The sequence below is a fragment of the Trachemys scripta genome, chromosome 7 (genome assembly GCF_013100865.1).
Source record: "Trachemys scripta elegans isolate TJP31775 chromosome 7, CAS_Tse_1.0, whole genome shotgun sequence".
NCBI lineage: Eukaryota > Metazoa > Chordata > Testudines > Emydidae > Trachemys > Trachemys scripta.
The window spans coordinates 79,606,934-79,633,357 of record NC_048304.1 but is presented as its reverse complement, the minus strand read 5'-3'; the positions used below and the strand labels follow the sequence as shown (position 1 = coordinate 79,633,357).

At 44.2% G+C, this 26,424-nt stretch overlaps 1 protein-coding gene across 2 annotated transcripts in view; it reads right to left on the bottom strand.

The window, feature by feature from the left end:
* Positions 1 to 19,599, bottom strand: part of REEP3 (receptor accessory protein 3) — a 68,241-nt gene extending 48,642 nt beyond the window's left edge. The window contains exon 1 of one of the 2 annotated variants that reach the window (XM_034775534.1): positions 19,449 to 19,599. In XM_034775534.1, coding sequence (XP_034631425.1) covers positions 19,449 to 19,480 — 32 coding nt within the window. In that variant the 5' untranslated portion in view covers positions 19,481 to 19,599. Of the gene's footprint in view, positions 1 to 6,143; positions 6,393 to 19,448 lie in introns of those variants that run through there. The other variant, XM_034775535.1, reaches the window with a different exon arrangement.
* Between the last annotated feature and the right edge of the window lie 6,825 nt (positions 19,600 to 26,424).

Here is a 26,424-nt window from a genome sequence, read left to right as displayed (position 1 = left end):
CTGTGGCATCTTATAGACTAACAGATGTATTGGAACCACAGGACTCTGATGCTTTTTACAGATCCAGACTAACACGGCTACCTCTCTGATACTTGTAACAGGAGAGACTCTTACAGATTAGGGTACCAAGTCATTTCCATTCTTATTGTTTTCAGTAAATATTTTCTGCAATTTCCAGCTACTGGTCTGAAGCTTTCCAATTCTGGCCTGTGGCTGAAGCTTATTTATTTAAATGCCATGACAGTGCCATCATTTTTCAGTACAGGAGAGTGGAAAAATGCTCTTCTCCACTGTATGCGTCACATTTTTAGAACAGCCTTAGTGCCAAAACAGCTGGAAGTAGGAAGCTAAAATTTGGGAGGGAAGTGGGCTTAAGTGAGGAGAACTGCCTTTGAATGTTCCAGAGGAAGACACATTTTATTTATGAGATTGACACAAGAAAAAAAAAAAAAAAAAAGACACCACACTTCAAATGTACAGTACATTTGGTATATGTCTAAGACCTTTTTTTAAAGTAATATCCAGAGTGGTGCGCAGCCTGCATTCACATGTGCAGTGGTAAGTTAGCTGCTTAGTGAAAAATATATAGTCAAGGTTCACATTGAATAAAAGTCCACAGAAGCTTTGGCCTCATTCACTGCACGTCTTGTGAGGTAAGACTGTACAACTATGTGAAAATACCCAGGAATTCCTAATATGTTCAGTGGAAGGGGATCCTTCCATAGAGCCCATGACACAACATGGTCAGACACAACATAGTCACCATTATACTAATCATTCTGTAACATGGAAGAGTTTAACTTCTGAATCTTTTTGTGAAAGAACATTAAAATCTCTGTTAGGAAAAGTTAAAGTTACCCTGTTATGTGCTTGAATGTCAGGTAGTGGCAGTTACCCATGGAACCTATCCCAGGTGATACCAGACACCTCTGTGTTCTTGGGGAACCAGGGTGCAGTATCCAGCCTGACTCATGAAAGACACCCCTCCCCCTCCCCAGCCTCTGCTTAAACCAAAACCCATCAGAGGAAATACTTGCTGAGAGCAGTGAAGGGCATTGGGAGACACACCTAGACCCCTCCTGACAAGGGTGACAAGATTGAGACATCTCCATTAGTATACAGAATGGAGAGCAGAGAAAACTCCCCTAGCCTCATCTGCATGAAAGATGGGACAGGAAGACATCTCAATTTACATACAGAATGGAGAACAGAGAACCACACTGAATTCTGGAACCAGAAAAAGCAGGGAAGCCCTGCATCATGGGACTCTCTGCTCCAGATGCTAATAAACCTATGTCTGCACACACCCAGCTCAGCAATTACACTGGTCTACAATTTTTGAGACGTCGTCTGCTTCACAGATAAAATGTACTATTTATTATGTATTTTGATGTGCTGAATTCAAATATGACAATTAAAACAACTGATTGGCTACTGTTTCTAAGATATTTAAGTTTTTACATTTTATGTCTATGTATATTGTGTAGATTGTAGAGTTTTAATCATAAATTGTAACCCTAGGTCTTTTCATGTGTTTATGGTTGCTTTACATGGTAATATTTCACCCATCCTGTTTAGGTAACACTTTAAAAATCAGCAAAAGGGTTACATAAATAAAATTTATTATGAAACAAAAGGCAAAAAACTATTATATACATAGTTTAGTCCTATTCAGTGTCTACTTGGCGCTTCTTGGCTTGTCTCTTGTATTCATTAAATGGAGCATCTCTTGTCACTGTTCAGCTATAGTCTGCAAGCATTGATTGGGCTCCATTTGCCCTGATAGCGTTTCTCCATTGTTGCAATGTCCTGGTGAAATCGCTCGCCGTGCTTGTCGCTCACTGCTCCGCAGTTCGGTGGAAAAAAAATCTAGATGAGAGTGCAAAAAAAAAAAAATGTATCTTTAGTGACATGTTGAAACCAAGGCTTTTGTATGCCTTGAGGAGATTTTCCACCAACAACCTGTAGTTGTCTGCCTTGTTGTTTCCGAGAAAATTTATTGCCAATAACTGGAAGGCTTTCCGTGCCGTCTTTTCCTTGCCACACAGTGCATGGTCAAATGCATCATCTCGAAGAAGTTCACGAATCTGAGGAGCAACAAAGACACCTTCCTTTATCTTAGCTTCACTTAACCTTGGAAATTTTCCACAGAGGTACTTGAAAGCTGCTTGTGTTTTGTCAATGGCCTTGACAAAGTTCTTCATCAGACCCAGCTTGATGTGTAAGGGTGGTAACAAAATCTTCCTTGATTCAACAAGTGGTGGATGCTCAACACTTTTCCTCCCAGGCTCCAATGACTGTCGTAGTGGCCAATCTTTCTTGATGCAGTGGGAATCTCTTGCACGACTATCCCATTCGCAGAGAAAACAGCAGTACTTTGTGTATCCAGCCTGCAGACCAAGCAAGAGAGCAACAACCTTCAAATTGCCACAAAGCTGCCACTGATGTTGGTCATAGTTTATGCACCTCAAAAGTTGTTTCATGTTGTCATAGGTTTCCTTCATATGGACTGCATGACCAACTGGAATTGATGGCAAAACATTGCCATTATGCACTAAAACAGCTTTAAGACTCGTCTTCGATGAATCAATGAACAGTCTCCACTCATCTGGATCGTGAACGATGTTGAGGGCTGCCATCACACCATCGATGTTGTTGCAGGCTACAAGATCACCTTCCATGAAGAAGAATGGGACAAGATCCTTTTGACGGTCACGGAACATGGAAACCCTAACATCACCTGCCAGGAGAGTCCACTGCTGTAGTCTGGAGCCCAACAGCTCTGCCTTACTCTTGGGTAGTTCCAAATCCCTGACAAGGTCATTCAGTTCACCTTATGTTATGAGGTGTGGTTCAGAGGAGGAGGATGGGAGAAAATGTGGGTCCTGTGACATTGATGGTTCAGGACCACAAGTTTCATCCTCTTCCTCGTCTGACTCAAGTGAGAATGATTCTGGTGCATCAGGAACCGGCAGTCCTTCTCCATGGGGTACTGGGCGTAGAGCTGATGGAATGTTTGGATAATGCACAGTCCACTTTTTTTTTTTTCTTCTTTGACACACCTTTCCCAACTGGAGGCACCATGCAGAAGTAACAATTGCTGGTATGATCTGTTGGCTCTCTCCAAATCATTGGCACTGCAAAAGGCATAGATTTCCTTTTCCTGTTCAACCACTGGCAAAGATTTGTTGCACAAGTGTTGCAGCATACGTGTGGGGCCCACCTCTTGTCCTGATCTCCAATTTTGCAGCCAAAATAAAGGAGATAGGCTTTCTTAACCATAGTGGTTATACTGCGCTTCTGTGATGCAAAAGTCACTTCACCACAAACATAGCAGAAGTTATCTGCACTGTTCACACAAGTACGAGGCAGCTCTGCTCACTTTGGCTAAACAGAAATGTGTCCCTTTGCAAAATCAAACACTGACAAATAAGAGAGCACGACACTGTATGATTTCTAGAGCTCATATAGGGCAATTTGTTCAGCAGAGTGATGTAAGCTTCGTTATGATTGCATCATCCATGACTTCGAGGAAGAACATAATGCAATTCATATCATGTATGACGCAATACCAGCTTCAGATTGCGTCATTCATTGTTTTGCCTAAAAAGCAAGTACTGTCCAAATCCAGTCATAGATTTAGTCACAGATCCAGTCAAAGATGTATTTTAGTCATTTCTGGTTTAAACTGAGATCCCTTCCCTTTATAACTCACTTATCCTCCACCATTCCCAAGTCAAGGGTCGTATATACTGACCCAATAGCATATCTTGAAAACTAGAGCCAATCAACAATTTTAAGCATCATTTTTGTTCTCAGTGACCCAGAATTAGTAAAGTTTGACTACATTTATTTCAGAAGCATTTTGGCTGTAGAGCAGTGTTATCAGACCAATTCTAGTAATGAATCCTTAATTGATATCCAAATACTAAAGCAGCCTAGTTGCACTGTGAGCTCCCTGGAAGATAATACCACCCATAGCCAAGAGTGATCAGCTCCTATTGTCTAGCCTAAAAAAAAAAAAAAAACAAACAAAAAAAAAAAAACACACCCTTGAGTCATCAGTTTACCTATAAACAAATCTAGTCTTCTCCCTTGAACAATTGTATTTTCTCTACAAAAATCCCTTCCACCCTCTAGTCAGGGTTCTGATGCGTAGATCCAAACTATGCATCAGTTCCACTGGAATGCCATCTTCTCCTGACTGATCGTGCTGGGAGCTCTGCCTATCTCCAGCACTCAGGACCCTCTGCTACCACCATCACCTGGGAACCCCGACCAGTTCAAGCCTCATGGAGTGGGTGAGATCCCCCCCTTTCTCTCTCTCTGTTTTCCTTTCTAACTTAGGTATTAACCTTTAATGTTATGTTGGTTTAGCCCTCCTTGTGTAGTTATCACTATTATTCAGTAAATAACTTATTGTTAAGTTAGTTGCTTCTCTCTCTCGCTGAACTTTACTCTGTGTTTTTAGTTTCCCCCATTCACTCTACAGCAACGCTTCTTTTACCTAAAAGCTAAAGATCCCAGTAGCACCCAAAATACTGTGGGGTTTGCTCATCAAGTAGGTTACTGCCAATACAATTCTGATGTGAGAGTGGGGATAGAGATGTGCTGAATCTGGGATGCATAAGAGTAACAGTTTGAAAGTGCTGCTTGACCCAGTCCATGGAGCCCAGGAGCATATAAGGAGAAACAGCTTGAAAGTGCTGCTTCCTCCAGCGACATACAAGGGGTCAGCTTGACAGTGCTGATTGACCCGGTCTGCTCAGACTTGCTCTGTTAATGTATGTGTGGGTGTTCATCCGCAGGGCCGTCTTTGGGCCAATTCAACCAATTCCCCTGAATCAGGCCCCGCGCCCAAGCCCCGGTATGACATACCCGCGTGGCCTGGCTTCCCAAGCAGGGGCTGGAGGCCCAGGCCCTTTAAATTGCCACCAGAGCCCCACTGCTGGAGCCCTGGGGTAGGCTGTGGGGCTCTGGGGGCTATTTAAAAAGTCCGGGGCTCCCACTGCTTCTACCACCCCAGCCCTTTAAATAGCCGCTGGAGCCCCGCCGCTTCCCCAGGGCTCCCACAGCTATTGAAAGGGCTGGGGCGGTGGAAGCAGGGGAGCCCCAGGCCCTTTAAATAGCCCCCAGAGCCCTGGGATAGCGGGGGCTTGGGGGCTATTTAAAGGGCCGGGACTGCAGCTGCCTCTGCTGCACCCTCTGCCTGCACCAGCCCTGCCCCCTCATGCCCTGCCCGCACCAGCCCCGCCCTGCCCGCAGCCAGCCTTACACCCCCTGCCCTGTCTCCAGCCAACCTCTGCCACACACCCCTACAACCCTGCCTGAAGCCAGCCAGCCCACCCCACACACCCCTGTCTCCAGCCAGCCCTGCATCCCTTGCCCTGCTTGCAGCCAGACCCTACCTCGAGGCAGCCCCTGCCCTGCCTACAGCCAGCCCCGTGTCCACTGGTGCCCTGCAGTTCCCAGGGCAGTAACCCTGCACACCTGCTTCAATGAGGGGGGCAGGAAGCAGCTGGGACCCACACATGTGCACACCAGACCCCCAGGGAGTGGCGGGGACCCACACATGTGAAACAGAGCTCATTAATAACCCATCAACAGCATATATGATGCAATGTACATAATATATAATTTTATCATTTATATAGTTATGGAAAGTAAATAATACATGGAAGAAATGAAAGGCTTTTTTTAATTTTATTTTTTTGTTAGTCATCCCTGCCGAGGCCCCGCCAAAAACGTTCGACTTGGGCCCCGCGCTTCCTAAAGCTGGCCCTGTTCATCCGGTTCTGGGGCTGGAGTAATCCAGCCCTAGGGAACCTAGGCCCTGCAGGATAGCTCCATTGGGAGGGGACTTGCAGAAGGGAAAAGTAAAGCTCCATATGAAAACACAAGTGACACAAGCAGTACATCAATAGGATTACAGAATCCCCTTCCCCAGAAAAGTAACCCAAATAAATGAGCATACTCCAAAGTAAGGGGCAAATCTGGTAACACAGGGCATTATGCATTTAAGTTATGATTACCTGTTAATCATACCACCTTATTGTAATACACCCCGAGAGGTCAGAGCTACCCTTAACATTTTTCCCTGTGGCAACTGTAGGCCTAACGTTTTTTCCATTAAGCTTATTTACCAGAGGCAAGCTTTGTTCATAACTGGGATCCTGTTGGTCTAACTTCAGCAAAAGCATGTGATGTACTTCAGAAAAGGGAATTCCATTCCTTATCGGCAAGAGAAGTCACACTTGACTTGCTGTACCTAAAGAGACTAAAAACAAGGTTGCATGCACTGTTGTAGAGGCATTGGTTCCAAGATATTAGAGAGATGAGGTAATATCTTTTACTGCACCAATGTCTGTTAGTCAGATAGACAAGCTTTGAGCTTATACAGACCTGAAGCACAGCTTTGTGTAAATTGCAGTTTGTGTCTCTCACCAGAAGTAGTTGGTCGGACATGTAAAAAAAACTCCCTCCCCCCCCACACACACCTTGTCTCTCTAAAAACACGGTTGACCAACTAAGGAATTATGTTAACCGCTATGGGTTTTCAGAAGTGGCTTTCTTTCCACAACTGAAGGGAAGCATAGCATAAATTTGATCTCATTGTATCCTCATCTAAGATTTGTATTAACCTCAAGTACTTGTGTCACGGAAAAGTAACACCTACAAAACTTGACATGGCTTGGATAGTGGAACCTATGTGAAATGAGAAACTTAACACAGAAGATGGGAATATAAATCCACAGAACCCCAAAACTGTGGGCTACAGAAATTTTCATGGGAAACTCAACTACTTAAGAAGGTAGTTTTCTATACGCACGCACACACACACCCCATACTTTGATGTGCCTAACTAGTCATTAGGTGTTACAAGTAGCATCAGTTAATCACATAAAATTAAAAGAAATATCTTCAAAACTAAGGGAAATATATGAAAATTCAATTTAGAATAAAATTTCCTTGGTGACATATTTAAATATTACCCCTTGTGTCACAGAACTAAACAGGAATATCCTTCTACAGACTATTCCCACAGATTCCTTTGAGGCTTGGATATGAAAGTTACATAAGGAGAAAACTATAACAATTAACAGACAGCACAAACTCCAGACAGTGAATGTGAAGGAAAAGAGGGCGCGTTTTTCTTTTTCTACTCTTTGCTCCCAAAGCCAAGTCTTCTATTACAACAGCCGCATTAGCAAAGGGAGGCAAAGCAAAAAGCATTATACTGGAACTCTCCACAGAAAGTTCTTCTGTCTTGGATTCTTGCACTTAAAATAAATAAATAAATATAATCAGTAAAATAGAAGTTAAGTAAGAGAAGGGGTTACACATTTCTTTCCAAAAAACACCTTTAGCTCAAATGAAGTTGTGACATCTGGACTTGGGAGCGGATTGCTGATCTGAAGTTAAAAAAAACAAATGGGGAATGTTCAATATTAGGTAACCCCTTTTCTGTGTCTATACTCATTCCTATTATCTGAGAGTTCTTCAATCTTGTTCACAAAAGTAATTCCCTCATCATTTTAACTGAAAATTTTAAAATGCTTCCTAGTTTGAGTTATTGCTACCTACTACACATTTATGCTAAAAGACAAAAAGGCCCAGTGTTTGGTTTAATAATATTAAATGTTACATTCAAATAGATCATTTAACATGCACTTCCTTTGCTGGTTACATTCAACTCACATCTGCCATCAAAAAGCTATATTCTTAAAGGAATAAGGGGTATTTTTGTATCATTACAGCATACACCTGTGTCTATCACATGGATGATTTTCCAATGGCAGATTGGCACCAAATTGTTTAGCATCACTACTACTGTAGCTAATAGTTTGCTACAACCCAAAGAAACACGTCTTTAAATTTAAAGACGTTTCAGAGTGGTAGACGTGTTAGTCTGGATCAGCAAAAACAATGAGGAGTACTTGTGGCACCTTAGAGACTAACACATTTATTTGGGCATAAGCTTTCGTGAGCTAAAACCCACTATTCCGTGCATCTGATGAAGTGGGTTTTAGCCCATGAAAGCTTATGCCCAAATAAATGTGTTAGTCTCTAAGGTGCCAGAAGAACTTTTTTTTTTTTTAATTTAAAGATCATTGACAATCCCTTTGCAGTGTCTCATTCATGTTCTTTTTCATAGTCTTCAAAACCTGAAGTTTCTATCATGGCAAGTTATTTTCATATAGTGTAAATACTGGAATTTCATGACAAATTTCAATTGTCTTTTAAAAGATCAAACAGCTTGTCCATGGCAAACAGATAGCTTCCCTTTAAACATGAAACATCCATGGGACAGGGGCTGTTTGTTACAGATTCACATCTTTTAGAGACCTGTGTTTTTATGGACTTGCTCATCAGGGATTAAAAGCCATCCGGATCCAAAATGCACATGAGGTATTTGGATACCAGATTTGGCTTTAGATCCTTAAGTTCCCGAAATGCATCTGTATTACCGTATTAGTTGTTGGCTTCACATAAGGCTGCAAAAGGTAAGTTATTCCACCACAGGTGTGGAAGTGTTTGTGAGCTTGAAATATATCTCAGTTAAGCATATTCTGGATATCAAAACATGCATGAGCGTGGTTTTGTACTAGGAACACCCTTTCATGCCACAACACAATGCTTTTGGTATTCTTCCATCTGAAGACTCCCCAACATGCAGACATACCTCCCCCCCACCCCCCGCTGTGCCCCAACCACCTTCGCCTGGATCCCCAACGAGCCCCTGTGCCTCCAGATTTCCCACTGAGCCACCCACACCCAGACTGCCCCACATAGAAACCTTTCACTCCACACCTGGATTCCCCCCCCCCCCACACACACACACACACACTAAGCCCCTCCACACTTGGATCCCACTGGGCTGAACCTGCCTACCAACACCTGGTGTGCTTGGTACAGAACCCTAGGGTGTTTCTTGGGCAGGCCCAGCCCCTGCACTGTGTCAGGGTCAGATGCAGCCTCACTGCGGAGTCCCTGTACTGGGGGAGGTAGGGGCTTTAGGGTAATCTCCCACCGCAATGCAGCCAGTGGCCTGTGCTCCCCCCCGCCATGATGGAGCCACATTTAATTGACAAATGAGATTTTCAGAATTTTAAATTGTGTGCATAATTTTTAGGTACAGAATTCCCTCATGAGTAACTGGTCCCATTACTCTCACCCATTCTCTTCCTGCAGCATGCAGTTTACTATCCCAAAGACTGAAATATTTTAGTTTTGGGGCTTAATATAGTGGTATCCAGGTGAAAGGTATGGACATATGATATACAGAAGGTCAGACTGGGTGATCTAATGTCCTTTCTGGCCTTACTCTATGAAACTACTAGCTCCCTGTGTTGTATGGAGAAACCGTTTTTATTCCTTAATGCTATCTGAAGCATTCTAGATCCATTTCAGGCTCCAATACTCTTGATAGCAATATAGAGTGGTGGGCAAGCAGGAGGGGGAGACAGTACTTTACACTTATTGCTGTACATCAAAAAAATTGCACTGCACTCTGCAGAAAGAATACAGTAACCAATTTTTATTTTTTTGCAGATACAGAAGGCAAGTCACTGACAAGTTCACTTAAGGTCACACATGTTAGGGACAACTGTGAATAGAATCCAAGTCTTTTGTCTCTGAATTTTCTGTTCTCATCACTGGACCATATTGTTTCCCTTTAGAGCGTGCACCCTCAGTTCAAACGATGTATTATGCTCCAGGCTTTGGAAATTCAGGGAGACAAACAAGAAAAACCTTAGTCATGCTTCCCAAAGGTTTAACCCAACAACATTATAAATCATTTATTTGGGGCAGACAATGAAAACATCAAGCCAAAGTTGTTTGTACAAGCTTCTCTTCAAAACTTATTTAAACATATTATAATTTAAAACAAAACCAAGCAGCATTTCAAGTGTTACATGATGCTGGGTATTTTTATCATCACTAACAAAACTTTTATTCCAACATCAATTTCCCGCAAATTTTGTTTAAAATCAGTATTAAGAGTACTGTAGATGACAAAGCTAGGAATGGAGCTGCAAGTCAGCGTGTCACCTCAGTTAAATGCAGACAAGTGCAAAATGTGTGTCAAGTGGACACACGTTTTAAGCCAGGTGTCTCAAACGACCATGAGGGCCACATGAGGACTAGTACATTGCCCTGAGGAATGCATTACTGACACCCCCCGCTGCCCCTGGCCCCCGCCCCCAATCCACCCCTTCCATGAGGCCCCGCCCCTGCCCTGCCTCTTCCCAACCCTTCCCTGCCCCCATTCGAACCCCTTCCCCGAAATCCCCACCCCAACTCTGCCCCCTCCCTGCTCCCAGGGGGTGCAAGAGGGGTGTGGTGGCTGCTCAGGGCAGGGAGTGGGGGGGTGGGGTGCAGGAGGGATGAGGGGTACAGCAAGGGGTCAGGGTGCAGATTGCGGCAGGGGGCTCAGAGCAGTGGGTTGGGGTGCAAGAGGAGTGCAGGGTGCAGCAGGTGGTTCAGGGCAGGGGGTCGGGGTGCAGGGTGCGGCTGCAGGAGGGGTTCAGAGGGCAGGATCTGGCCTGGCGCGTACCGGGGGCAGGGCAGGCTCCTTGCCTTCCCTGCCCCCGCAAGAGGCTGGAACGTAGGGAAGGGGGGGGGTGGAGGGGCTGTGTGTTTCTGTTGCTTGAGGCACCACCGCCAGCAGCTCCCATTGGCCACGGTTCCCAGCCAATTGGAGCTGCTGGGGGCACTGCCTGAAGCAACAGAAACATACAGCCCCTCCACCCCCTCTTCCCCATGTTCTAGCCTCTTCCAGGAGCTGTGCAGGGCAGGGCAGGGAGCATGCCCTGCTCCCAGGGCACGTCCGGCCGAGCCGCTCTGGTAAACACTGGGAGAGGGTGGGGGGGCTCGTGGGCCGCAGAAAATTACGCCGCGGGTCACATGCTTGAGACCCCTGTTTTAAGCAGTGGATGACACTAACATCATTCATCTATACAGTGACTGGTCAGTCTTCTAAGTGTCACTACCAGACTGAGCCACCTCTGAATTGTGGACAGAAGCTGAGAATTATCTACCCTCAGAGCCATTCAGATGCCTCCAAAATAATTAAACAGCTACCAGGTTTTTGTCAAACAACATTTAAAACTGGACTGAGAAGGTCTTATTTAAAAAAATAAGACCATGTGGAGAACAAACCTACTTTGGAAGGTAATACACTACATGACGCAACGCATCTGTCACCAGCTTCTACACTTAAGTGGATTATCAGAAAAATTCCAATAGTGTCTCTAGGCAAAGGTAAAGCTATGTCTATTGTATTAATGGTAGCATACTAACTCCAGAGTTTAAAGGCTGCTGCACTTACCCATCCCTCTCTTTCTTTAATATTCCAGGTTGGGGAAATAAGTCATGATTAAGGCTATGTTTTAGTCATAGGTATTTTTAGTACAAGTCATGGACAGGTCATGGGTAGTAAACAAAAATTCACAGCCATGATCTGTTCATGACTTTTACTATATACCCCTAACTAAAACTTGGGCCAGGACCCCAGCTGGGGATGCCCAGTGGTGCCCAGCATGTGACCCCCTGCTGGGGCTCGGGAGGGGCAGGGGCAGGGCTGGCAGGCTCCCTACCCAGAATGTCCCTGCACCTCCTAAGGGAAGGGGCAACCAGGGGGGTTCCAGGCACTGCTCCCGCCACAAGCACCGGCTCCGCAGCTCCCATTGGCCAGGAACCCACAGTGGTGGCACCCGCAGGTACAGGCAGAGCCCCCTTGCCCCTCCACCTAGGAGCTGCAGGGACATGCCGGTAGGAGCTTCCCCCCACCAAGGTAAACGGAATCTGTGACTTCTGTGACAGACACGCAGCCCTTAGTCATGTTGAGTTCTAGTAATAAGTACAAGTGACAAGAAGCCAAGAGAATCTTCAGTTCTAATACGAACCAATCAATTATCTTTTGACAATACATAATTATTATTATTATTAATGGAGATATCCCATCTCCTACAACTGGAAGGGACCTGGAAAGGTCATCAGGTCCAGCCCCCTGCCTTCACTAGCAGGACCAAGTACTTATTTTGCCCCAGATCCCCAAGTGGCCCCCTCAAGGATTGAACTCACAACCCTGGGTTTAGCAGGCCAATGCTCAAACCACTGAGCTATCCCTCCCCATTCTGACTGTCCAACTCAATCAACCCAGTTGGCTAAGTTTTATGTACGATATCACAGCTTTTTCTCAGCTACAAAGTCCCATGTATCAGAGCCCTTTCACTTCTAAAGAGCATAACGTGGTAATGGGGAGGTGGGGGGGAATGACAGATTTCATTTATTTATTTAATTTTAAATAAATAGGACATCTACTTTTGTTTATGTAGAACACATCACATTATTATTAGTGCCAAACCTGCTGCTACAGAATAGTCTCGTCTTATCCATACCAGGCTGTAACTGACAGCTAGTATATAGATAATTTAGTTCCAAGTTATGACAATATATTGTCTTCCAGTAAAATACACAATTGCTCAGACCCTACAAGTGAGAAAGAATGCTTTGATTCATAGTTCAAGATCAGAAAAAAGTTTTTAAAACAGCAGAAGTCACCAAAACATGTAGAAACAAGTCCACTCAGTCCTACTTCTTGTTCAACATGTGACTTAGATAATGAAAATGAACACTCGTTGGTCTGCACTGCTTTGGATCATTATCAAGCAGAACCCGTCTTCAGCATGGAAGCACGTCATCTGGAATGGTGGCCGAAGCATGAAGGGGCATATGAATCTTTAGCGCATCTGGCACGTTAATACCTTGCAATGCCAGCTACAACAATGCCATGCAAATGACTGTTCTTACTTTCAGGTGACATTGTAAACAAAAAGCAAGCAGCATTATCTCCTCAAATGTAAACAAACTTGTTTCTCAGGTGTTTATTTTTAAACACATAATTCTACATTTGTAAATTCAACTTCCATGATAGAGATTGCAATACAGTACTTGTATGAGGTGAATTGAAAAATACTGGGTTTTTTTGTTTATTATTTTTACAGTGTAAATATTTGTAATAAAAAATTATAATATAAAGCGAGCAGTGTACACTTTGTATTCGGTGTTGTAATTGAAATCAATATATGAAAATGTAGATAAACCCACAAATATTTAATAAACTTCAATTGGTATTCCATTGTTTAACAGTGCGATTAAAGCTGGGATTAATCACAATTAATTTGAGTTAATCACAAGTTAACTGACAGGTTTCAAAGTAGCAGCCGTGTTAGTCTGTATCCGCAAAAAGAACAGGAGTACTTGTGGCACCTTAGAGACTAACAAATTTATTAGAACATAAGCTTTCGTGGGTTACTGCCCACTTCTTCGGATGCATATAGAAAGTTTGTAATGGCTGAGCCATTACAAACATTGAATCCATCTCCCCTTGTAAGTATTCTCACACTTCTTATCAAACTGTCTGTCCTGGGCTAGCTTGATTATCACTTCAAAAACAATTTTTCTCTTACTTAATTGGCCTATCAGAGTTGGTAAGACAACTCCCACCTGTTCATGCTCTCTGTATGTGTGTATATATATCTCCTCAATATATGTTCCACTCTATATGCATCCAAAGAAGTGGGCAGTAGCCCACGAAAGCTTATGCTCTAATAAATTTGTTAGTCTCTAAGGTGCCACAAGTACTCCTGTTCTTTTTACAAGTTAACTGTGATTAATTGACAGTCCTATAATAAAGCATTTGTGTAGACAAGTTCAGGTATTTCATGAAGGATTAGTCAAAGCACTGACAACACATGGGCCAGTTATTTTAACCCCTTCTAGTATTTTTCAAGACTATCCACACTTTTGACTAAAGTGTGGTCTAGCAGTTGAAGCACAGAACTATCAGATGGCTCTGTACTCCAATTCTGGCTCTGACCTTATTCCTTCCAGCCCTGGCAGGAACTACATATCACTGTAATTTTACTAACTGAGATTAGAAGAGTCTCCTGAAATTGAAGTCTAGAGAAACTACAATTTTAGGTTTTTGTTTTAAAGACACTTGGGGCAAAGTGCAAATATAGCAAATCCACTGACTGATAACAGATCAGCAGAGGGCCAGGTGAGGTCTGCTTTAGGTGAATCTGCTGCTGCTCTTCTGGCTACCAAATAGAGAGCAGTAGGTCAGCCAGGAGGCACAGGTTCTATGGCAGTTGGGACAACAGTTGGAGACCTGGAGGGACAGCAATGAAGGCAGCTGTTCCAGGCGGCTGCTCAGAATGAATAGAACCAGGGTTTCTGGATTGTTTGTGTGCAATCTAAATATACAGGACTCATGTATATAGTATAGATAAGAACAACTGCACCATACCCAATTCAGTTATTTTCCTTTTCAAACACTAGACGACTCAACTTCTGCAAGGCCCCGATATAAACACTGTTTGGCTGAGGGGCACCAATGTTTTATATCTTTCCCACTGTGTCGTTCTATTTCCAAACCCACAAAACAGGGTCCAGCAGAACAGGGCCGGGGGAGGGGGACGGGGCAGGGCAGAGGAGCAGATCAAGAAGCAAGAAAGGGAATTTATCAGGGCAAGGAACCAGAGCATGCCTCTGAGTTGGGTGAAAGAAGTAGAAGTAGGAAGGAATCCAAGACAGAAGACCATTTAACTGAAAGCCTCTTCTTATAGCAGGGGCCATGAAAAACATGCCACAGACCATGAAATCTGGTCTCTCTTTCCCGTCAAAACTGGTCTTGTGTCCTTTTACCCTATACTATACAGATTTCACTGGGGAGAATAGCATTTCTCAAATTGGGGGTCCTGACGCAAAAGGGAGTCACAAGGTTAGGGGGATTCCGGTATTGCAACCCTTACTTCTGCACTGCCTTCAGAGCTGGGCAGCCAGAAAGTAGCAGTTGTTCGCCAGGCGCCCAGCTCTCAAGGCAGCACCCCACCAGCTACAGCACAGAAGTAAGGGTGGCAATACCATACCCTGCCATCCTTACTTCTGCATAGCTGCTGGCCACAGCTCTGCCTTCAGAGCTGGGCTCCTGGCCTGCAGCCGCTGCTCTCCAGCCGCCCAGCAGCAGCACAGAAGTAAGGATAGCAATAACCCTACAATAACCTTGCGACCCTCCACTTAATTCTTTTTGGGATCAGGACCCCTATAATTACAACACCATGAAATTTCAGATTTAAATTGTTGAAATCATGAAATATAGGATTTTTTAAATCCCCTGACCATGAAGTTCACCAAAATGGTCCGTGAATTTGGTAGAGTCCTCCTTATAGCATGCCCCATGACGTCTCCTGACCTACTTCCTCCTTTCCCACTCCAGGTCCCTTCCCTCACCAACTCCATTTCAGTTTTCACACCCCTAGCCCCACACAGGACCTTGTCTCTTGCCCCACAGACCCTTAGTTTTCCCTCCTGGATGCAGTCATCCCTTCTCCTGCCTCCACCTTTCTGAGACACTGGATATAGCCATTTTGTCAGGGCTTTGCAGCTAGGAAATGTGGCAAGCAGAGTATGGAGGGGTCTAAGACGTGTACTTTTAAACATCTCCCCTTCTCCCAGCAAAGACAAAAATTATCTGAGCCTCTCAAGGAGAGTAGATAAAGAGCAGAACCACACTAGATACTGCCTCAGTTCTCCCCTTCCTCCCCATAAAAATCTGAAAAGTGGGGATGACAACCTGCTTCTTTCACAGGCTGCTGTAGCACTAATTTACTTTTAAGTCTCTGGATGAGAGAAGTGCCAAGTACAACATTCAGTCATTTTGAATGACATAATGCCCAGCTTTATCATTATGGGCCACATGTCATAATTACAAACTGAGGCTCTCAGCCATGGTTATTCTAGGATTGTTACTTTCAACAATACATTAAACTACTAAATGAGATGGCTGACTCTGCTTTTATACCCACTGAAGTTCTTATCAAACATTATATGTGACCTAATGCAGTAACGGAAATAAATGGAAGCAGGTGACTGCATACTTATGTACACATCCTAATGTCAAATGCATAGCTATGACTGTAGCATTAAGTAAGTGATGTAAACATTGATTAGCAATATCTTTGACTACAACAGTTGTTTGCAAACTGGGTAAGTTGACTAAAGATTTTTCTGGACTCATTTGAGCATCCGCTATCAAGACTGAACAGTTAGTTTGGGGCTTTGTTCAGTGAAGTTTGTTAAAACAAAAAGCTTAAGTTACAGGGACAATTGTCAGAATCCAAAATGAGGGACAAGACAGCAGCAGAGAAATAAGCTTAACAACATGGGAATGATTTCCTTACAACAAATAAAAAGTTTACAGCCTCAGCTTCATGACTATTACTGTAAATAGTTTACAGCAGAAACAGCAAAAAATATCAGCTTCATGACAGAAAAGCATTTTCTCTAAAATGTATAGAGATTATTAAGCAGTTTAGGTCAGAGTGTAGGCATTTTCATTACAATACATAAAAGGCCTAACATTTTTCACTTTTAGAATTTATCCTCTTCAGTGCCATCTTACTGGTGGCATTGAGAGCATCCACAGGAAAGCTAGTACACCAGCACATCTTCTTCACATTTGTTTCCTCATCTTTTATGGCCATACACTCACTCAGCACCCCTCCCACCCTCTACTCCAACACCTATTTTCTCTTGGTGCAGCCAGGGAAGGACTATGGGACATGCTAAACCCAGATCTCCAGTGCCAGGGTAGAACGCAGCCTGGATAGCGCAGGCAGAGATACCATGCAGCTCTACAGGCTCCAGCACCCCCCCGCTCCCTGCGGAAAGGCCCAGCATCCAGACTGCAGTGCCGCTCCCTGCTGCTTCCCTGTCCACAGCTTCCCCTCCCAGTCCACAGCACTGGGACACTGCCAGGGGCTCCCCAATTGGGCAAGGATTGGGCATCTCAGTCCATTATTGCCTGAGAGAGAAGAAGGTCACTGGCCACATGCAGGTTTGCAGGAACGCAGCCAGGGAAGAAAGCACTGAGGTTGGATGGACCTCTCCCTGAGGTCTCTGGGATAGTCGCAGTGCTTCCTTCCTTAGTTGCAACCTAACATATCTGCCTACAACTGGGGTCTATCTTCCAAAAAAAAAAAAAAAAAAAAAAAAAAAAAAGTTGTCTATATGCAGCATGTCAGTTGCTAATAACTGAATCCCATTAACATTATAGTCAATCAGATAGGATTGGTTCTCAGGAAAGTGCTGCTGATAACCAAAAGACACCTTGTCAGGATTGGTAGCATCCCTTGTATTTTGTTCTTGTGACAAGTTTCTCTGGTGAGTATTTTTTTTAAGTGTTTCTAATAAGCATTTTGAACCCTGTGAAATGCAAGAAGTCCCATTGTTGTTGTTCCTAAAAATTCTATACCATTCATCTTCATTAAAACTATTACTGAACAAGAGTTTTAAACAGTTAACTTGCTTGTTTTTTTTTAAAGAAGCACATGCTATGGAAATGTAGCTATTAATTAATACAATAATTATGTTTAAGCTACATGCCTATTGTATACTCTAATAAAGGGGGAGAAAGGAAAATGGCTAATCGCATTGTAAGAGAAGCTCTGGTATCTCACAAAGCTACTCTTGGGTTAGTATGTACATATATGAATTGTGGTCAGGGAACCAGTTGTCCTCATAAATTCAGCAGATATAGCTTACACAATTATGATTTTTAGCAAAGTCTGAAGGTGTAATGTTATAAACTAATTAGTAGCTAAAACCCCACCCTGTCACACAGGTGTGCCAGTTGGGCTAAATACTCCATCATCTATGTAGTCTCCCTACTACAATCAAATTGTTACATGCAAATTAGCTGTAAAGTCAATGTGGTGATTAGTTTAGTTACCCATCTCTGATATCACAATGGTCTAGGACGCTTGAAGCATTGATACTTGAGTACCCCCACACAAGTCAAAATTGCTGATGTTTAAATTGTAGGATAACAAACTTCAAAACCCAGTGAGGATTGCTGAAAATATCATCAGGTTCAAAGAGCCCTGAACCATGCTTATAGCTCTGTCCATCACTTCACACTCACTCAGACTTTACAAGTATCAGAGTGGCAATCCTGGAATCTTATTCCAGATACCTATTGGCCAGAGGAATGGCAAGGCCGCCCAGAGGATTCAGGGGGCCTGAGGTCTTCAGCAGCAGGGGGCCCCCCGCCACCGAATTGCCGCCGAAGACCCAGCACTTCGGCAGCGGGTCCCGGGGCAGGAGGACCCCACCACCACCTCATTGCAGCCGAAGACAGGGAGCGGAAGAAGCTCCGGGGGCCCGGGCCCCGCGAGAGTTTTCCGGGGCCCCCAGAGTGAGTGAAGGACCCCGCTCCAGGGGCCCCAAAAAACTCTCGTGGGGGCCCCTGTGGGGCCCAGGGCAAATTGCCCTACTTGCCCCCCCCGGGGCAGCCCTGAGGCATGGTTGAGTCTCTCCCCAACTCCCTATTACAGCAACTTTTTAAATTTTAAGCACCAGCAATCTGGTTGCATTTTGGTTTAGGTGGAGCCCATCCTTCCTGTATAAGCTCCCCCTTTCCCCAAAGTTTCCCCAGTTCCTAATAAATCTAGACTCCTCCTCCCTACACCATCATCTCATCCACACAGTGAGACCCTGCAGATCTGTCTGTCTAACTGGCCTTGCATGTGGAACTGGAAGCATTTCAGAGAATGCTATCATGGAGACCCTGGACTTCAATCTCTTACCTAGCAGCCTTAATTTGGTCTCCAGGACCTCTCTCTTATCCTTCCCTATGTCATTGGTACCTACATGTACCACAACCACCAGCTTCTCCCCAGCACTACATATAAGCCTATCTAGATGTCTTGAGAGATCTGCAACCTTTGCACCTGGCATGCAAGTCACCATGCACTTCTCCCAGTCATCGCATACCCAGCTATCTATGTTTCTAATGATAGAATTGCCCATTACTAATACCAGTCTCTTCCTAATAACTGGAGTTCCCTCCCCCAGAGAGGGATGGAAACATTTCCATAGGTTACTAAGCCGCTGGAAGGATACGCAGACAAAGGTCAAGCCCGTACATAGACAAAGCAGGCTGCCCGAGGGCACAGGAATCTGGCTCAGGCTGTCACACTGGGAGCAGGGAGCCCTCTGGAGACACCCATTCCCCAGGACTCGGCTCCCCACCCACCAAGCTATCTAGTTACCGCAGGAATGTCAAATGTCAGCAACCAGACAAGGGGCCAAACCGGGGACACCAGGCCATAAGTGCCACCCGCTGCCACGGGCCCAGGAGCAGAGGGACCACCGGTCGGCACTTCGGCTGCACAGGGCGGCCTTCGCATCCCACCTTGATGCCACTAAGGAGACGCTAACAACACCCCCCGGGGCGCACAGCTGAACCGCACCCCGCCCCCCCGCCAGCTGCGCAGGGGCCTCGGCAGGATCGCGATGGGCACCGGCCCCCGACCCCTCCCCACACGAAAAAGGAAACACCTGGGCTCTCGAGCACAGTCCCCCCAGGAGTCACTTACACAACCGCTCGGGAAATCATCCACGACACCATCTTGGCCGAGGCAGCTGCCGCCTCTCGCCACCAACGGCAGCGGGACTCCACAGCCCAGAGCCCGGCACTAAATGGCTCCACTCCCCCTACTCCTTCCTTCCTGGCCCTGCAGCCCCGCCCACTCCACTCCGAGCCTCGGAACAGGCCACGCCTCTAAGCCGTGATTGGCTGCAGCATAAGGTGCTGCCCCTACGCTAGTTAGATTGCGCAGGCGCTGTGCTCACGTCCGAGGGCTCTTGATATAGCGAGCGCATGCGCCTAGCTCTCTCGGGGCGGGGCTGGTCTCCTCTGGCTTTAGCCTGCGGAGGTTCCCACCAAGCCCAGGGGGTAACAGCTCTTCTGCCTGCCTGCCTGCCTGCCTGGCTGGCCGGCGTCTGGAACCCCGCACTTTTCAGCGGGCGGCTGGCACCTCGGGTTTGCTCATTTGTCTTTACAGCCCCCAGCACGGAACAGAGCCGGTGGAGACAGGGCCACGTGGGGGAGGGGATCAGTCTTTCTCCAAGGAATGCAGATACAACAGCAGCTACCTTATAGTCCCAGTGAAGGGGTCCTGGTTGGAGGAGTGGGAGGCAAGTCTAATCAAAGGCTAATAACAGGCATCTCCAGCTACCTGCCTGTGAACTGGCCAAGTGTCACCACAGGGCAAACTTAAAACTGATTTTTTTCAACACCATAAATTATTTCTCCAGCTAGCCAGTTCTAGTGCAAGAAAGGACAGGCTAGTAGCGATTTAACTCAGCTATGATGACTCAACCATCGAGTTAAAGCACAAACTAGCTAATTCCTCTTTAACATAGTGTTAGACTGAGACATAAAATGCACACACAAGTGAGATTATTTCAGCTTGTCGGGGAAGAAGCCTAAAACTATCTGAAGGGCTCCTGTAGTACCAAGGAGCAATTGAGGACATAGATAGGACAAAGGAGCTAAATCACTTCCTTGCATCAGTCTTCAAAGGATAAAGATATCTACCCCACTGTGACCCTTTTTCAGGTAATAAAGGGGAGGTACAGTCACAAAATAGACATGTCAAAACAGGGAGGGTGCTGGAACAAACTCATGAAACAGCAAAGTCACCAGCTGTTAATCCAAGAGGATTTCAAGTAAGCCTAAAATGTAGGCCACTGAGTTTAGCTTTAGTACTAGCAAAGTTGGCTGAAACAGTAAATTATTAAAAAAAAAAAATGTCCTGTAAAAGAAAGTCGTACCTCCAGTCAACATGCTCAAATAATTGTAGTAATTAAAATAGTGCAGTGGGGTCCAAACTTTTCCTGTTATGCCCCCCCCCCCGTTACCACTAATGGAATCTGTCCGTGCCCCCCCTACCCCCACCATTACTGCACAGCCAAGGCTTCCTCAGCAGAGGAACTTGGGGCAGAACTGGGGATGGGGGAGAAGCTGAGGCTAGAGGTAGAGCTGCCCTGGGGACAGAGAAGGAATGAAGGCAGAGTTGGGCAGGGGATGGAGCAGAGCTGGGACCAGAGATGGGTGTCGCTCCCTCCCCGCCCACCATGGGGGCTGGCCCCGACCTTCCCACATGCCCCCCCAAATGTTCCTCCCACAGTTTGGGGATCACCTAAATAATGGATGAAGAAAAATTGATTGACATTAGGCTTTTCATAAAGCGTTTAACAATATCTTTTTTTAGGGACTATAAGGAATCCAGGAGTACTGGAATGAGATGCAATATACAATCAGATTAGAAACTGACTAAGAAACAAAAGTCATAGGTAGGAGTAAAAGGTAAATTTTTCACCAGGACAAAGGTTAATAGTACAATGCTTCTAGGTACAAAGGGTGGTGTTTATTCATGATGTGGAAAAAGGTGTCAAACAGTGAGGTGACAACATTTGCAGATGACATTTAAGTCAATCAAGACTAGGAAAGACTGAGGAACTTCAGTAAAACGTAATCCTAAATGAAAGGACAGCACAATAGCAGATGGAAGACCAAGGACACGGTAGGCCCATTACTCAATGAGGGGGGGAAATAACAGAAAATGTGGAAATGGCTTAATGACTTCTTTGTTTCAGTTTTCACCAAGAAGGTTGGTGGTGATTGGATGTCTAACATAGTGAATATCAGTTAAAATGAGGTAGGCTCAGAGGCTAAAATAGGAAAAGAACAAGTTAAAAATTACTTAGACAAGTTAGATGTCTTCAAGTCACCAGGGCCTGATGAAATGCATCCTAGAATACTCAAGGAGCTGACTGAGGAGATATCTGAGCCATTAGCGATTATCTTTGAAAAGTCATGGAAGATGGGAGAGATTCCAGAAGATTGGAAAAGGACAGATATGGTGCCCATCTATAAAAAGAGAAATAAGGACAACCCGGGGAATTACAGACCAGTCAGCTTAGCTTCTGTACCTGGAAAGATAGTGGAGCAAATAATTAAGCAATCAATTTGCAAACATCTAGAAGATAATTTTTACTGTTACTATCAGTAACAGTCATCATGGCTTTGCCAAGAACAAATAGTGTCAAACCAACCTGATAGCTTTCTTTGACAGGGTAACAAGCCTTGTGGATAGGGGGGAAGTGGTTGATGTGGTATATCTTCATTTTAGTAAAGCTTTTTATACTGTCTCACATGATGATCTCATAAACCAACTAGGGAAATGCATCCTAAATGGAGCTACTATAAGGTGAGGGCAAAACTGGTTGGAAAACCATTCCCAGGGAGTAGTTATCAGTGGTTCACAGTCATGCTGGAAGGACATAACGAGTGGGGTCCTGCAGGGATCAGTTCTGGGTCGGGTTCTGTTCAATATTTTCATCAGTGATTTAGATAATGGTATAGAGTATATACTTATAAAGTTTGCGGACAATACCAAGTTGGGAGGGGTTGCTTTGGAGGATAGGATTAAAATTCAAAATGATCTGGACAAACCAGAGAAATGGTCTGAAGTAAATAGGATGAAATTCGATAAGGACAAACACAAAGTACTCCACTTAGGAAGGAACAATCAGTTGCGCACATACAAAATGGGAAATGACTGCCTAAGAAGGAATACTGCGGAAAGGGATCTGGGGGGTCATAGTGGACCATAAGCTAAATATGAATTAACAGTGTAACACTGGCAAAAAAAGCAAACATCATTCTGGGATGTATTAGCAGGAGTGTAAGCAAGACAGGAGAAGTAATTCTTCCGCTCTACTCCGTAGCGATTAGGCCTCAACTGGAATATTGTGTCCAGTTCTGAGCGCCACTTTTCAGGAAAGATGTAAACAAATTGGAGAAAGTCCAGAGAAGAGCAACAAAAATGATTAAAGGTCTAGAAAACATGACCAATGAGTGAAGATTGCAATCCATCCCATCATTCAGATCACTAATGAAGATGTTGAACAAAACTTGCCCCAGGATGGTCCTGGGCACTCCACTTGTGTTGGGGCTGACCACAAGTTACTTTGGGCTGATGTTACAGAATGGTTTGGGGGGAGCTAGTAGTGAACTGGCTTTGACTGGATAAATAAACAAAGAGATAAGCAAGGCCCAAGGCTGTGAAGTGTGGGAATAAAAAACAGCATTGTTTCCTGCCAGAGCCTGCTTGTGGGTGAATACGCCCCCCCCCCCCACCTTAGAAGGAGATGATGATTAAAAACAGCTATGCAAATTGCTTTAGATGAACAGTCTCATATGCAGACCCTGGCCTTGCGGGTGACCAGGAATTCCCCACGCTGGAGCAGTGCCTGCTACGAGCCCGCAGGGACAAGCCTGGAGGGTCTGGGACTGCCCGTAGCAGAAGAAGCGTAAGCATTGATTCTTGCTTGCTTGCTTGAAAGCACGTATTTAGTAATGTGTGAAGGCTGGGAAGCTTATTATACTTTTGCAATAAAACCGGTTATACTTATGCACCTGGTGTGGCTTCATTGAGGTGTATCCAAGCCCCCTCCCCTTTGGCTCAACAGCTTGATACTGGCTGCCAACTAGACATCGAGCCGTTGATCACTACCCGTTGAGCCCGACGATCTAGCCAGCTTTCTATCCACCATATAGTCTATTTATCCAATCCATACTTCTTTAACTTGGTGGCAAGAATACTGTGGGAGACCGTATCAAAAGCTTTGCTAAAATCAAGGTATATCATGTCCACCGCTTTCCCCATATCCACAGAGCCAGTTAGCTCATCATAGAAGGCAATCAGGTTGGTCAGGCATGATTTGCCCTTGGTGAACCCATGTTGACTGTTCCTGATCACCTTCCTCTCCTCCAAGTGCTTCAAAATGGATTCTTTGAGGACTTGCTCCACAATTTTTCCAGAGACTGAGGTAAGGACTTTGGGATTAAAAACTATGGTGGTTACAGAATAAAAGGTCAATTTAAACTGTAACTCAGGATTGCAAGGGATAACTTGCACAAAAAAGGGGATAGAGGAATGTGGTTGTTGAATCATTTAACATACTGCCTCTGAAACTAATCTTTTTAAACAGTCTTACCCAGATAGGATTCTTCTAGAAATATGCATGAAATGAAAGCAGCAATCTAGCCCTTCATTTATACACACTTCAAATAAGGAAACATCTCCAGTGTTGCAATGAACAAGGCAGACTTCAACAGTGAAGTTTCAAGATATAAGAAGTTATGGGAAGATTAAAATTTAGGCTCCAGTTCTGTAAGCTGTTCTGTGCAAGCAGAGCCTTGTGCCCCCATTTGCTTTAATGGAGTTCTGTAGGATTTTGCATCACCCAGCGTATAATGCAGGATTGGGGGCTTAAGTTCCCAGCACTTATGTTGAACTAATATACAATATCACTCCTTACTGCAAGCAAGGTATTTGATAACATCTCACAAAGATCCCTCCCCAAAAGAGTTAAACATTAGTGTACTTACTGTTAGATGTAACTATATTCAGTGATTCCGTAGGTTGCATACTACATTTTATTTCATACAATCACTGTGTGGTTAAGAGGGATAACTATTCTTTAACAAAAGGACTACTACCCCCCCCCCCCCACACACACACACACCACCACCCATAACCTTTTCTGCAGAAAAGGATTTATTTTGCATTTGTTCCCATGGAAACACTGTCCCCAGTGGAAAGCAGAATTTACATTTAAAGACATTTTTAAAGGTAAAGGCAGATCACAGTTAAATGTAATTTCTCTTAAGATAATATTTTATTTTGTAGGTTGTTTGAGTCTCAAGACAGATAATATATTACAACAGGACTAGTAATTTAAGTCATATAGGAAAACAAATATAAAGAAACAATAGAAGATTCCCAATACAATATTTTAATTCACATAAGAGAGAGATGACACCATATTTGGGAAAAATAAGAAGCAAGTTGGCAATGAAATCTATTTTATGTGTCACCTCCAAACTTTTTGATGGTCTTCTATTAAACTTGAAATCCTAAGACAAAAAGAACAAACAAACCAGAACAAATCCCACACAACTTTGGCCATCTCATTATGAAAAATTTTTTCACAAATCCAAGATATCAAACATTCCCTTTTCATAGCTAAGAGTTTTTAATAACACTGGTCTACAATTTTTGAGAAGTCGTCTGCTTCAGAGATAAAATGTGCTATTTATTATGTATTTTGATGTGCTGAATTCAAATATGACAATTAAAACAACTGATTGGCTACTGTTTCTAAGATATTTAAGTTTTTACATTTTATGTCTATGTATATTGTGTAGATAGTAGAGTTTTAATCATAAATTGTAAACCTAGGTCTTTTCATGTGTTTATGGTTGCTTTACATGATAATATTTCACTTGTCCTGTTTAAAAAATCAGCTTTAAAAGTCAGCAAAAGGGTTATATAAATAAAATTTATTATGAAACAATAGGCAAAAAACTATTCTGTACATAGTTTAGTCCTATTCAGTGTCTACTCGGCGCTTCTTGGCTTGTCTCTGGTATTCATTAAATGGAGCATCTCTTATCACTGTCCAGCAATAGTCTGCAAGCATTGATGGGCTCCATTTGCCCTGATAGCGTTTCTCCATTGTTGCAATGTCCTGGTGAAATCGCTCGCCGTGCTCATCGCTCACTGCTCTGCAGTTCGGTGGAAAAAAATCTAGATGAGAGTGCAAAAAATGTATCTTTAGTGACATGTTGAAACCAAGGCTTTTGTATGCCTTGAGGAGGTTTTCCACCAACAACCTGTAGTTGTCTGCCTTATTGATTCCGAGAAAATTTATTGCCACTAACTGGAAGGCTTTCCGTGCCGTCTTTTCCTTGCCACGCAGTGCATGGTCAAATGCATCATCTCGAAGAAGTTCACGAATCTGAGGAGCAACAAAGACACCTTCCTTTATCTTAGCTTCACTTAACCTTGGAAATTTTCCACAGAGGTACTTGAAAGCTGCTTGTGTTTTGTCAATGGCCTTGACAAAGTTCTTCATCAGACCCAGCTTGATGTGTAAGGGTGGTAACAAAATCTTCTTTGATTCAACAAGTGGTGGATGCTGAACACTTTTCCTCCCAGGCTCCAATGACTGTCGTAGTGGCCAGTCTTTCTTGATGCAGTGGGAATCTCTTGCACGACTATCCCATTCGCAGAGAAAACAGCAGTACTTTGTGTATCCAGCCTGCAGACCAAGCAAGAGAGCAACAACCTTCAAATTGCCACAAAGCTGCCACTGATGTTGGTCATAGTTTATGCACCTCAAAAGTTGTTACATGTTGTCATAGGTTTCCTTCATATGGACTGCATGACCAACTGGAATTGATGGCAAAACATTGCCATTATGCACTAAAACAGCTTTAAGACTCGTCTTTGATGAATCAATGAACAGTCTCCACTCATCTGGATCATGAACGATGTTGAGGGCTGCCATCACACCATCGATGTTGTTGCAGGCTACAAGATCACCTTCCATGAAGAAGAATGGGACAAGATCCTTTTGACGGTCACGGAAACATCACCTGCCAGGAGATTCCACTGCTGTAGTCTGGAGCCCAACAGCTCTGCCTTACTCTTGGGT